The sequence below is a fragment of the Jaculus jaculus genome, unplaced genomic scaffold (assembly GCF_020740685.1).
Source record: "Jaculus jaculus isolate mJacJac1 unplaced genomic scaffold, mJacJac1.mat.Y.cur u25, whole genome shotgun sequence".
Classification (NCBI taxonomy): domain Eukaryota; kingdom Metazoa; phylum Chordata; class Mammalia; order Rodentia; family Dipodidae; genus Jaculus; species Jaculus jaculus.
Window position 1 is genome coordinate 127,593 of NW_025423515.1, and position 13,323 is coordinate 140,915.

General features: G+C 42.2%; 1 protein-coding gene across 1 annotated transcript in view; it reads right to left on the reverse strand.

The window, feature by feature from the left end:
- Window positions 1-13,323, reverse strand: part of Pkd1l1 (polycystin 1 like 1, transient receptor potential channel interacting) — a 185,013-nt gene that overhangs the window by 83,566 nt on the left and 88,124 nt on the right. The window contains exons 19-22 of the mRNA XM_045141375.1: window positions 10,065-10,260; window positions 9,100-9,156; window positions 4,098-4,310; window positions 2,432-2,674 (exon numbers count right to left, since the gene is read on the reverse strand). Coding sequence (XP_044997310.1) covers window positions 2,432-2,674; window positions 4,098-4,310; window positions 9,100-9,156; window positions 10,065-10,260 — 709 coding nt within the window. The remainder of the gene's footprint in view (window positions 1-2,431; window positions 2,675-4,097; window positions 4,311-9,099; window positions 9,157-10,064; window positions 10,261-13,323) is intronic.

Consider the following 13,323-nt stretch of genomic DNA (forward strand, 5'->3'; position numbering starts at 1 on the left):
GCAAGCACTTTGTTCACTGACCCACCTCCCCAGCCCAAGATGAGTGCTTTTGACTAAAACAAGATGCACACCATTCATTTGAATATGCATGTGATAAACATCAGAACTTGAGTCAGGCAGGAGGCTAAAGTTTCTGAGAATACAGAGAGCATTGGCTCTTCTATTCTTCTGATCCATGAGACTGGGATCCCATCTGGGTGTATAGGCAGTTTCTGAGGGCAGAAGTAAATCATGACATTGAAAAGGCTGTGGAGTGACCAGGATATTCCTCCCTCATTGACTTCCCTGCCTGACCCAAGGAATATATTCCAGCCCACATGTCTCTCAGGTGATTGTGGGATGAGTGAATGTTCTCATGGCTCATCTGCAGCCCCTTCTCATGTACCATTCCACTTGAATTCTAGTTCAGTTTAGGAACTGAGAAGCCTGTCAAGGCATAATTGTTCCACTACATGCTCCAGTCCACTCCAACCCTGTGGTGACAATGGATTAAAATGTCCTAGAGGGAAAGAACACTAAATGGCTTCACTTACTCAGATACTAGAGACCCTTCATTTTGCCAATATTTTATGAAGAAACGGGTAAAGACAAAAGGCCAAAATAAAAACAGAAAATCCCATACTTTAGCAATCGAACCTTAACTACTTAGAGCCCAACCTCAACAAGTTGCGATGTCTTATACAAACATTTATTTAAAAAAAAAAATTTTATGGGCTGGAGATGGCTTAGCAGTTAAGCGCTTGCCTGTGAGCCTAAGGACTCCGGTTCAAGGCTCAATTCCCCAGGACCCACGTTAGCCAGATGCACCAGGGGGCGTACGCATCTGGAGTTTGTTTGCAGTGGCTGGAGGCCCTGGCATGCCCTTTCTCTCTTTCTCTGTCTCTGCCTTTTTCCCTCTCCCTCTTTCTTTCTCAAATAAATAAATATTAATTTTTTTTATTTTTTGGTTTTTTCGAGGTAGGGTCTCACTCTAGCCCAGGCTGACCTGGAATTCACTCTGGAGTCTCAGGGTGGCCTTGAACTCACAGCGATCCTCCTACCTCTGCCTCCTGAGTGCTGGGATTAAAGGCATGTGCCACCACACTCAGCAAAGTTCGAGGCCACCCTGAGACTCCAGAGTGAATTCCAGGTCAGCCTGGGCTAGAGTGAGACCCTACCTCGAAAAAACCAAAAAATAAAAAAAATTAATATTTATTTATTTGAGAAAGAAAGAGGGAAGGAGAGAAAGAGAAAAAGAGAGAGAGAGGAAGAGAAAGAGAGAGGGAGACAATGGGTGCACCAGGGCATCTAGCCACTGCAAACCAACTCCAGACACATGTGTCACCTTGTGCATCTGGCTTATATGGGTCCTGGGGAATTGAACCTGAGTCATTTGGCTTTGCAGGCAAGTGCCTTAACCATTAAGCCAACCCTCCAGTCCTATACAAACATTTAGAACCTAACTCCTAATGACTCATGGTACCTTACCTCAAATGGCCAGTCTCAGAAAAGGAAAACTGATCTGGGGGAGGTGGCTCAGTGGATAAAGCACTTGCTGCTCTGGTGTGAGTACTTGAGTTTAATTTAAAAGCTGGACTCAGCAGTGGGCATCTGTAATCCACGGACACTATACTGAGGTGGGAGGCAGAGACAGGAGAATATGCAGGAAGTGTGTAAGACAGCTAGCCTCCAATAAGCTTGTAGGCAAGGACTGACACCAACTTGTCCTCTGACCTTCATGCGTGTGTCATGGCACATGTACGTCTACACTCATACCCCTGAACATGAACATACACACACACACACACACACACACACACACACCCCAAAGCAAATTTAAAGAAAGACAACTTCTTTGGCCGGGCATGGTGGCGCATGCCTTTAATCCCAGCACTCGGGAGGTAGAGGTAGGAGGATTGCCATGAGTTTGAGTCTACTCTGAGAATTCAGAGTGAATTCCAGGTCAACCTAGACAAGACTGAAACCTTATCTGGAAAAAACAAACAAACAAAAAAAGACAACTTGCACTATAAAGTGTACTACTTAGCCACTTCCTGTCTGGCCAGATATGGACCCCCACACAAATGGCTGAAGAGATAAAATCAGCTCATTGCTACAAAAGAATTCCCCTCCTTCCCAGCTACATGACACCTCACTGGGACTTGCCTGCTATACCTTTTGCAGTTTAGTTTAATCAGTTGTCTCCTTGCCTGTCCTTATCTCTAGTAAATACATCCACAGTTCACTTGTCACCAGCCTTGTAGAGACCATCTTGGACACAGCAAACATGATGTTCCAAAGGAGTGGGATCAGCACCATGTTTAGAGGCTTCTCATTTAGAAGGAAAGAACACGTGCAAGCATGGACCCTCATTCCCCATTTTACCATGGAAGCCCAGGCACAGAGAATTTGAAGTAGCCATTCAAAGAGGCAAGTGGCCACCCTTCTATACCTGCCCAGGAGCTTGCATCGCTGGGTAAGGGTTCCTTTTGAAGAGCACAAGCTGGCTAATGTAACATGTGCTCTGCATTTCTACTTGAGCAGGACTGAGGCAGGCCAGGTCACCAGGTAAATGCACCTGGATGAAGCCCAGGCTCTGGACAGAACTCTTCAGGGTGTGATGGAGACGTGTCCGGAACTCCATCTGCCCAGTTGCCATGTCAAGTTGATGCTTGCGGCTCAAGGAGAGGCAGTCCTGCAACACAGAGCCGGGGAAGGCATGCTGGCAAGGCAGAGGAACACTCTGCCTCCAATGCATGGCGGGGGAGAGGTGGAACTTCCAAGGCAGCTTCCTGAAGTGAGACTGGACTCTGAGCAAACAGTTTGACACAAGGACATAGAAGGCAAACAATACTAAAGCACACATGGTGTTCTTTTGTGACATCTTATTTTTTAAATATTTATTTTATTTATATATTTGACAGAGGAAGAGGGAAAGAGAGAGAGAGAGAGAGAGAGAGAGAGAGAGAGAGAGAGAGAGGGAGGGAGGGAGAGAGAATGGGTGATCCAGGGCCTCCAGCCACTGCAAATAAACTCCAGACGTTTGCATCTCCTTGTGCATCTGGCTAACATGGGTCCTGAGGAATCAAACCTGGGTCCTTTGGCTTTGCAGGCAAATGCCTTAAATGCTAAGCCATCCCTCCAGCCCCTCTTACTCATTTTTAAACTGTTGTGCTCCTTGGTGCTTCGCAGTGGATGAAGAGCTTTGACACTTTATAACCTAGAGGTTAACTTGAGGGTGGTTCTGAGGGCTTAGCACAGGGCCAGCCCCAAGACATTTATCATGTGCTCAAGTGTGGTGATGACCTTTGCCAGGTTCAAATCCATCATAAGTTACTTTCTAACTCTTTAAGTATTTTAATAGCTGTCATTTAAACTAACAAGCTTGTGTGGGAGGGATTCGAGACAGCTTGGCAGGAAAGATGAAAAATCTGTCTACTAACTTCTTGCTTCCTCAGTGCACTGGCCATGTCATAAGAGGGAAAAATTAATTTATGAGATAGGTTTCAAAAGCCTGCAGCAGAAATAAATGAAATAAACATGTTATTTCATAGTAGCTGTGGTTAGCAGGTCTACTTTGAAAGTTAATGCACAGAAGAGCTCATTTGCATCCTTTTTTGTGTAGAGTGTTTTTTTTGTTTTGTTTTGTTTTGTTTTGGAGGTAGGGTCTTGCTCTATCCCAGACTACCTGGAACACACTCTGTAGTCTCAGGATGGCCTTGAACTCATGGTGATCCTCCTACCTCTGCCTCCCAAGTTCTGGGACTAAAGGCGTGAGCCACCACACCTGGCCTTCATTTATGTTCTTTTATATTATTCCCCAAGACCCAGACTTAATCTCCAAAGTGTCACAGATGAAAATCTATCAAAGCACTGGAATCAGACATGGTTGCCATGAAACATTTAAAATTCAAAATGAAGATTTCCTGAATGCTGAATTATCTATCAATCAAGATTATAAGAAGAGTCTCTGGGCTCTGATTCTAATTCAAGTTGTGAAAAGCGATTACAAACATGGATTGGCATGGGAGAGAGGGGAGCAGCTGTGGTGCTGTGACTGCTGTGTCCTCAGCACATGCTTTGCCACTGGGCTACAGCGAGAGAAATATCAAACTTACTAGTAACACATCTGAGATTGCTTTCAGTCCTTCTTCCTGTAGATAGTCTTCATTTCTCATTTTTTCTTCCTTGGTGGCTTCCCAAACTCCAGAGACAAGAAGGACAAGTTCAAGACTGAGATTTTTGTAGACCACAAACTTCCCTGAGAACTGGTCTTGAGCAAGGAACATCTGGGTGTATTTGAGGATGTGCACTGCACTCATGAAACTTAACTACAGGGAGAGAGGAGATGAAATGAAATGTTTCCAGTATGGTGCATAGACCCTTGCACCTTTTAATACTACCAAGACGTCCTGGTTAAATGGATGCTCAGCCTTTAGTTGATAAGTGGACCCAGCTTCCTCAGTAACAATTACTCAGATGTTCAGCTTCTCACCCCTATAAGACCCAAGGAAATAGAAGAGGCTTCTAAAAGTCCTTTATGTTTCAAGATACAAAGTGGCTTGGACTTTAAAAACACTTCACATTCCTTTAACATGTTGGTCCTAATTGTCTTTTTCTACAGACTTCTTTCTTTCTATCACCCATCTATATTTGAGCCATGCTGAACTTTTACTGTCCCCAAATAATCACGGCTTTTTCTTCATGTCACAAATATTCCTCACTAGAAATAACTTTATTCTTTCTTTGCCTAGCAAAATCCTACTGTTCTGCCTCTCTCTAAACCTTCACCACAAACACTTTCAATCTTTTGCAAAGGTTAACAAGACAATACAGTGGCACTGTGAAACTCCTACCTACCTGCCACTATGACTCTTTAGTGCAAGATTTGTTCTCACATTCCTTACCTGGTGTTCTAAGATTATGCAAAAGGAAATCTATGATACTATTATACATAAATACTTGATAGAGAGATGACAGATAGATAGATACTCATTCTGAAAACCTGCTCACTTTAATGTTATCACAAACCACCATATTCTCTCCTACCTGTCTCTAAAATCATCTTCAAATGTGCCCTGTAGTTTCTAGTGTTTCTGCAGGATTGTGTCACTCTCATAGCCATGAGGCATACTTATTGAAGTATATCTGTTTCCACACCTAATTTCATGCATCAGTACTTAAAAGGCAGGACTAAATATGTTCTCCTTTCTCCCTTAGTAGCTCATAGCAACTGCCAAATAAATATGTGTGATAAATAAAATAGATTATATTTTCTGATAGTCATACAAAATATGGCTTAGAAAAATCCTTTAAAATAAAACTCTCCTCCAAAAACAATACAATTAAGCTAGCTTTAAAGAGCATTCAAACTGCTTAAAGGTATGAACTAAGAGGCAAAAATTTCAAAATAGGACTTAAAATTTAAAAATAATCTCCCATCAAAATTGGGCATTTATGCCCAGTTTTCACAATGACTGCTCTTCAAACAACATGAGATATGACTGCTTTAAAACACATCATGCTCTGTCCAAGACTGAGGTTTTTTCCTTGAGTCTTGTAGAGGTAGGAGGCTGAACATTATCACCCTGAGATATGTGATATTGCATATATAATGTATATATAAGATATATAAGACAGGAGCTGGTAAACCTCCAGAACTTTTGTCCTCTGTGACATGGCTTGCCTTCTTCATTCTCTACCCCTATGAGCTAAAGTGGAGATGTGGAAACTTGGCCTCCAATGGAGGATCACAAACTGAAACTCTCTATGTGAATGGGGGATAAAGTATGCTTTTGGCTACTGAGATTCAGGATTATTCGTTATAGCAGCTAATATTACTTTAATACTGTTTGGTCCTGAGGGAATTAGTCTAGAGTCAGAAGACAGATTTAGCGAAAACAATTCCAACACAGAAATATTAAAGCACCATAATAAAGTTATGTATGCATTTGTCCAGGAGAAAAAAGATAGCCTATTCCAGGTTAAGAGAAAACATTATTTCAGGGCCATGATGGAACATGGAAGAGGTAGTATGCAAGAGGAAATACAGAGTGAGCTGGGGCCAGGTAAGGGCCTTGTGTGCTGTGCAGAAGATTGAATGTTACCCTCAGTATACTAGGGAGCCATCAAATATTTTAGAGCAGGCAGGTGCATGGACAGATGGGCAATGAAGACAGCTCTGTGAGAAGAAAGGAGGATGTCTGGGCAGGGGAAGCCCAACCTCCATTCCCACAGTGATGGTGGATGCAGTAGAGTAACTAAAGATGAAGGTAAGACTTGGGAGAAGAAGTAGGAGGTAGGTAACAGAGCCACCTAGTTTTCATTTGTTCCAAATATGTTCTCTGCTGTCATGCAGTTTAGCTCCAGTGCAGGAACAAAGATATACATACAATGGCTCATCCAAGGGAGAGAAGCCAGATAAAGAGAAGAGAGAATGCAGGACAACTTCTGCGAGGAAGCCCTCTGACCAGGGCTGTGTGGCAGGACAAGAACAGTTACCCAAGCTCCAAGCCAGTAAAAGCCTGGATGCTGAAGGGTGGTAGAAGACCAGGGACACAGGTAGAGGAAGTACTGAGGCACCAGTAAAAAGGAGCCAAGCTACAGAGGCCATGGTGAAACTGTTCTTACATGTGCAATGAGAATGGCATTGATAAGTGACTTAGTCAGGCTTTTCCTGCTTTCTTTATTTTTTTAAAAATTTTTTTTAGAAAGATGGAGAGAGAGACACACACAGAGAATTGGCACGCCAGGGCCTCAGCCACTGCAACTGAACTCCAGATTCTTGCAACATCTAGTGGGCATGTGAGACCTTGAGCTTGTCTCACCTTTGTGCATCTGGCTTTGTGGGATCTGGAGAGTTGAACCTGGGTTCTTAGGCTTCACAGGCAAGTGCCTTAACCACTAAGCCATCTCTCCAGTCCCAAAATATATTTACTTATTTGCAAGGGGGAGGGGAAGGAGAGAGAGGAAATGAGAATAGGCACTCCAGAGCCTCTTGCTGCTTCAAGTGAACTCCAAACACAGTCCCCACTTTGTGCATCTGGTTTTATGTGGGTATTGACGGATTGAACCCAGAATGCCAGATTTTGCAAGCAAGTACCTTAACTGCTGAGCCATCTTTCCAACCCTGATTTATATGGCAAATGTTATAAGGCAGCATGAGGAGACAGAGCAGTGAAAAGCTCCATGGGAATCTGCCTGCCTCATGTTAGAATAGGAGCAGTAGAGATTGGGGAGATGGAGATTCTGTCTATGCTTTTGAGGAAGAACTGACCCCTTCAGTTGTAAGTAATGGATGTGTAAAAGGAAAGATGTGTGGGTAATACTGGAGGTTTTGAATGGATTCTGGGTGTCAGTATCACATTTCCCTGAGCTGAAAGAATCAGGGGGATAAATGTGGTGGCTTTGAGTGTGGAAATGCAAAGTAGATCTGCAGCACATATGAAAAGGTTGAGATAAAAATATAAAACAGAGAGAGTCTGAGAGCATCACATCAATCTAAGGTTAACGAATTAAATGAGGTGATGAGTGCACAAGGTTAGACAGAGCCTAGGAGGCCCCCAAAAGACTGATGAAACATTGACTATGTCAGCATAGATGAAAAGTAGACAACTGTGGTCAGTGACATCAACCAAGGAACCATATGTGATAAAACCACAAGAAGAATTATCCCCTCAAAGCATGTGCTATGAGGGAGCGGGAGGTGGCAGAGGCATCCAATGGGTTAGGCAGTATGAAGATCTTTGGGCACTTTGGTAGGAACAATCTCAGAGTTAAAGAGGAGATGTAAACCCTATGCAACAGCTTAAAAATATAGGAGAGACAGCAGGCATTGGTCACAGCAAGCTCGGATGACACCTCCTTAATCTTTGTTATGAAGAAGTACATAGAAATGAGGGGACAGCTGAAGGTGATGTGGCATTACCAAAGAGATAAAGAAATAGATTCTTAGCATGTCTATGGTCATCTAGAAGAGGGAGAATGGAAGAAGGTGTACAACACAATCAACTTAAGTAGATAAACCCAAGACAATACAGTGTGGTAGAGGCAGGACCACCAGTGGCCACTGATCCAGGGCCAGCAGTCACAGAGGCTGGAATGAAGCACAGAAAGGTGGCAGTACATGGTTTCCTGTGCACAGACATGTGAAGGATGCTTGCTGGAAGTGGGGGATCCTATTTCATGGTGACACAGTGTGGAGACAGGTGCAGCTGCAATTAGATTTGCTGCCTGGTGGCAAGAAGGGTGTGGCAGTTTGAAATGTCTCCAGTTGGTGGCCTTTGGAAAAGGGGTGGAGCCTTTGAGATGTGTGGCCTTGTTGGAGAAGGTGTGTCACTGGGTGAAGATCTTGTAGCGTATTAGTCCAGCCCACTGGGTGTTCAGATTAGCTCACTATTGATGCATGATAGGAAAAGATGTGATGCTTTGCTGTCTGCTCTGACATGCTTTCCCCACCACAGGGAAACTTCTCCTCAGAACTGGAAACTGAAGTAAACGCTTTCCATTTATAAGTTGCTTCTGGTCAGGTGTTTAGTCCCATCAATGAGAAGGTAACTGCCACACAGGGGCTCTCATGGGCTCTTCTCACATCTCTCAAAGCATTGCACAGTGAGGACTCTTGTCAAAGGACTGCAAGGAATGTCAGGGATTTGAGCAAAGCAGCTGTGACCATGGGATACCATGGATTAATAATGCTGTGCATTAATAGGAAAGAACAGCTCACTCACCAAGCAATGCATACCATGAAGAACACTTATCCAAACCCTTTTGTACTTCTACTTCCACATGAAGAAAGGAAGTTTTTCAGCCATAATGTGAGGTGGGAAATTCATGCAGAAGAATGCTCAGGATAAAGTCATAGCTCTAATCTAAGTGTCAAAATGTGATTCTAGACAGCTAGTCATAGCCCTCAGAATTATGAAAAGTAGGAAAATATGCTTGGAAATAACACTTACCTATCTGGGCATGGTGGCAGACATCTTTAATCCTAGCACTCAAGAAGCAGAAATAGGACCACTGTGAGTTCAAGACCAGCCTGAGACTACATAGTGAATTCCAGATTCCAGGTCAGCCTAGGCTACAGTGAGACTCTACAACAAACAAAGAAATAGCACTTACCTTATTTGGGAAGCTTATGAGGTCTCTCAATATGTGAAGAGAGTCAAACATTGCTTCCTGAATAGCAAAACCAACCACATAAACAAATAAAAAAAAGAGAGGAAATTAGTTAATAGTTACAGCTCGTTTATGGAGAAATAGAGAAAATGTTTCATCTAAGGGACTTTCTGGAGACCATTAACTTGATCTCAAGGTTTCCTTCCATCCAGCATCTCTCTTTCTATGTGCCCCTGACCAGACTCATCAGACTACATTAGAAAAATGACACAAGAAAGGAAGACATAAGGGCTAGAACTAAGTAAAACTTTGAGAGACAACAGCTGCAGAAGGGGAAAACATGAGTTCTAGTGAGTGTCATATAGATGTGGTGAACAAGCCCTGTCTTTGTACTTGCAAGTACTCTTTCATGACCACTGGAACGTCTGACTCTGATTATTTCTTAAGAAGTTACACAAGGGTTGGAGAGATGGCTTAGCGGTTAAGCGCTTGCCTGTGAAGCCTAAGGACCCTGGTTTGAGGCTTGATTCCCCAGGACCCACGTTAGCCAGATGCACAAGGGGGCGCACGTGTCTGGAGTTCATTTGCAGTGGCTGGAAGCCCTGGTGTGCCCATTCTCTCTCCCTCTCTCTCCTCCTCCTCTGTGTCTGTCATGCTCCAATAAATAAATAAAAATAAAAAAAATTTAAAAAAGAAGTTGTACAAAAATCTTGATTTTAACTGTCTGAGGTATCTGAATTATATTTTAGAGAAACATCAGAAGAATTATCTGTAAAAACAATCAAATTATATCTTTTTTTTCTATCATAGACCAGAAGCATTCATGGGAGCCTAGCTGGATACACACCTGGCCTCCTCACTTGTCCTGGTTCTTTAAGCATGAGCCCTTGCTGGGGAGCCAACCATTCAGAAGCCTTGCTACTTGATACAGATTTACAGATAGTACCTCCCCCTACTGTGGGCCATACCTCATCTGTACAAGGTAGTTTGCATACTGAAGAAATTAATGCATCCTGTATTTGTGACCATTGGCCACATGAAGTGTTCCCATTCTCCTTAGCCAGACGACTCAAAATCCCAGTGACCATGGTGATGTAGTTCTTGATTTCCATGTAACTTCCCACCAGCTGGAGGGTAGACAAGTTTTTCAGGCTGGAATGATATCTGAAAGAAACACAGGTTGTATGCTTACAGACAGTGTGAAACTTTTCACTCTCCTTACTAAAACTGAAATGGAATTTGTTCTTGAGTGGGTATGTACAAGAGAATCAGATGAAGGAGAGTTGTGCTGTGCAGAGGAAAGTAAACACACAGTAAGGCATCATATCAACAGTTTATATACATCTTTGATTGGGATGGGAGAAAGCACAAAGACACAAACTAGATACTGATGTAGAAGCCTCGTGACAAGTGAGGACTATGGTCCAGAGCCAGAGATCACAGTGGCTACAGCTGGCTGAAGTCACACAGGTGTCCTCACAATCATGCCTTCACAGTTAGTGTCCAGACTCAAAGTAATTAAACATGTACTCTGTATTTGTGCTTTGGTGTAGGAAGTACTAGTATATATATTCATATTGCAATGACTGTGCATTTCCTTATTTACAAATGGCATACTTTCCTTATTTGTACTGGGAGGAGCAAATAAATACTGTCCTGGAGAAAGCTCTGTGCAAGAAACCAAGGCTGCTTTCAGTCCTACCTCTGCAATTTTGCTGTGTGATATCAAACTTGCTGTATGGCCCTGAGAACATTATTTAACTGAATAACTGACCTCATTTTCCAAAGGCAAACAAATTACATCTAATAAAAAATGTTTTATGGGGGCTGGAGAGATGGCGTAGCGGTTAAGCGCTTGCCTGTGAAGCCTAAGGACCCCGGTTCGAGGCTCGGTTCCCCAGGTCCCACGTTAGCCAGATGCACAAGGGGGCGCACGTGTCTGGAGTTCGTTTGCAGAGGCTGGAAGCCCTGGCACGCCCATTCTCTCTCTCTCCCTCTCTCTGTCTTTCTCTTTGTGTCTGTCGCTCTCAAATAAATAAATAAAATTAAAAAAAAATGTTTTATGGGTATGGTAGTTAACTTCTTGTTGGGAGACAAAGCACACAATAAAAAGTAGCAGATAGGAGGACAGGGTTTATTTTGGTTTATAGTCTTGAGGAGAAGCTACGTGACAGCAGGAGGATGCATGGCATGAGCAGAGACTGGACATCACATCTTTGCCACAGCAGGTGGAAAAAAGCACAAAGACTTGAGCTCTGGCAAAGGGCAGTGATAACATCACAAAGTGTTGGGAGCTGTAGCTGCTCTTTGACCATGAGAACGGAAGCTGTTTTTGGATCTCTGGGCACAGAGACCTTATCGTATGGCCTTGGCAAACAGTCTTCAGACACAGAGGCATTAATGGAGCACACTTTAGGCACGTAGGCACTGTCTGGAAAGTTTCATTTTCTGTATATAAGCTTGTGTTTGCCTGAATAAACCTGAGATCTTGATCAGAATATAGACTTGGTCTCCTTCTTTGTGTCTGTTGTCTCCCATCCAGGTTACTTTCCCCTCATGTCCTTGTTTAACTCCCTGCTGGCCAGGGCAACAAAGTCCACCTCCAACAACACACTTCCTCAAGTAAGGCTCCACCTCCCAAATTGCCACCAGCTGGGCACCAAACATTCAAAACACATGAGCTTAAAGGGGTCATCTGATTCAAACCACCACAATTTGTATTGAATTACATAGTCTTTTTAAAAATTATATTTATTTATTCATTTGCAGAGGGGGGGAGATAGAGAAAGAGAGAGAGAGGGAGGGAGAGAATGAGCAGGTCAGGGCCTCTAGCCACTGCAAATAAACTCCAGATGCATGTGCCACTTTGTGCATCTGGCTTTATGTGAGTACTGGGGAATTAAGCCTGGAAACTTGCTTTGTAGGCAAGTATGTTAACCACTGAGCCATCTCTCCAGCCCAACAAATTACTGAGTACACATTTGACCTATAAGTGATTAAAGACCATAGGAATCCAGGTTAAAGATAAAAACACAGAACAGTCTAAGTAGAAACATCATAGGTTGCATAATGTGGGGCAATATATGTCACAGTATTCACTTCCTTAAGTCAATAAACATACCAAAAAAACACCAAGGAGTACAGTGATGATAAGCCCCAGAAAAGTTGGGGGCAGCCCAGAGAGGCATAACAGATTATCTATGTGTAGTTTTCAGCAAAACCTTGTGAGGCACCCAAAGAAATAACCCAAACACAAGAAAAACAATAGGCAACAGAAACTGCCTATGAGAGACTCAAATATTGGACTTAGCAAAGAGTTTAAGCAGATATTATAAACATGTCCAAAGAACTAAATAAAATTATTTTTACAAAGTATGGAAAGTCATAACAAAGATTAATCAAATAGAGAATAACAGTAAACTATACATTTATAATATTAAAAAGAAAGTGGAATTTCTGGGGTTGCATGTGCATTAACCAAAATAAAAATTCACTGAGGAGAAATTTCAAAAGCAAGTTTGGGATAAAATATTCTGTGAACTTGGAGACACAACAATAGAAATAACAAACAACAAGCAGAAAGAAAATGAGCATAGGCATACAGAAATGCTTGATATCAAGTTTGTAAATTATGTTTTTCTTTTATTAAGTATTTTAAAAAGCTATTGTAGGGGCTGGAGAGATTGCTTAGTGGTTAAGGCATTTGCCTGCAAAGCCAAAGGACCCAGGTTTGATTCCCCAGGACCCACATAAGCCAGATGCAGTAGGTGGCACATGCATCTGGAGTGCATTTGCAGTGGCTGGATGCTCTGGTGTGCCCATTCTTCTCTCTCTCTCTCTCTCTTTCTCTCACTCAAATAAATAAAAATAAAATATTTTAAATAATAAAAAAGTTATTGTATAAGATAATGTCTATAAGATGTTATATTGAAACTAAAATGTGTAGAAGTATAACATGATATTAGCAACACAAGTAATAAGGTGGGAATGAAGCTAAATTAGAATTAAAATGACACCAGACAACAATTTGAATCTACAGGAATCTATGAAGACAATAAAAAATATATACTTTAAAATGCTTCTATAAATATACTGTATCACCCTTTTCTCTAATTTCTTAAAAAATGGAAGACTATATATAAGAGACTAATCATAACATTGTATTTATATTATTTTGAATAGTGGCCTATAGTGCTTATGTGTTATAGATTTGCCAGTTATTTTTGT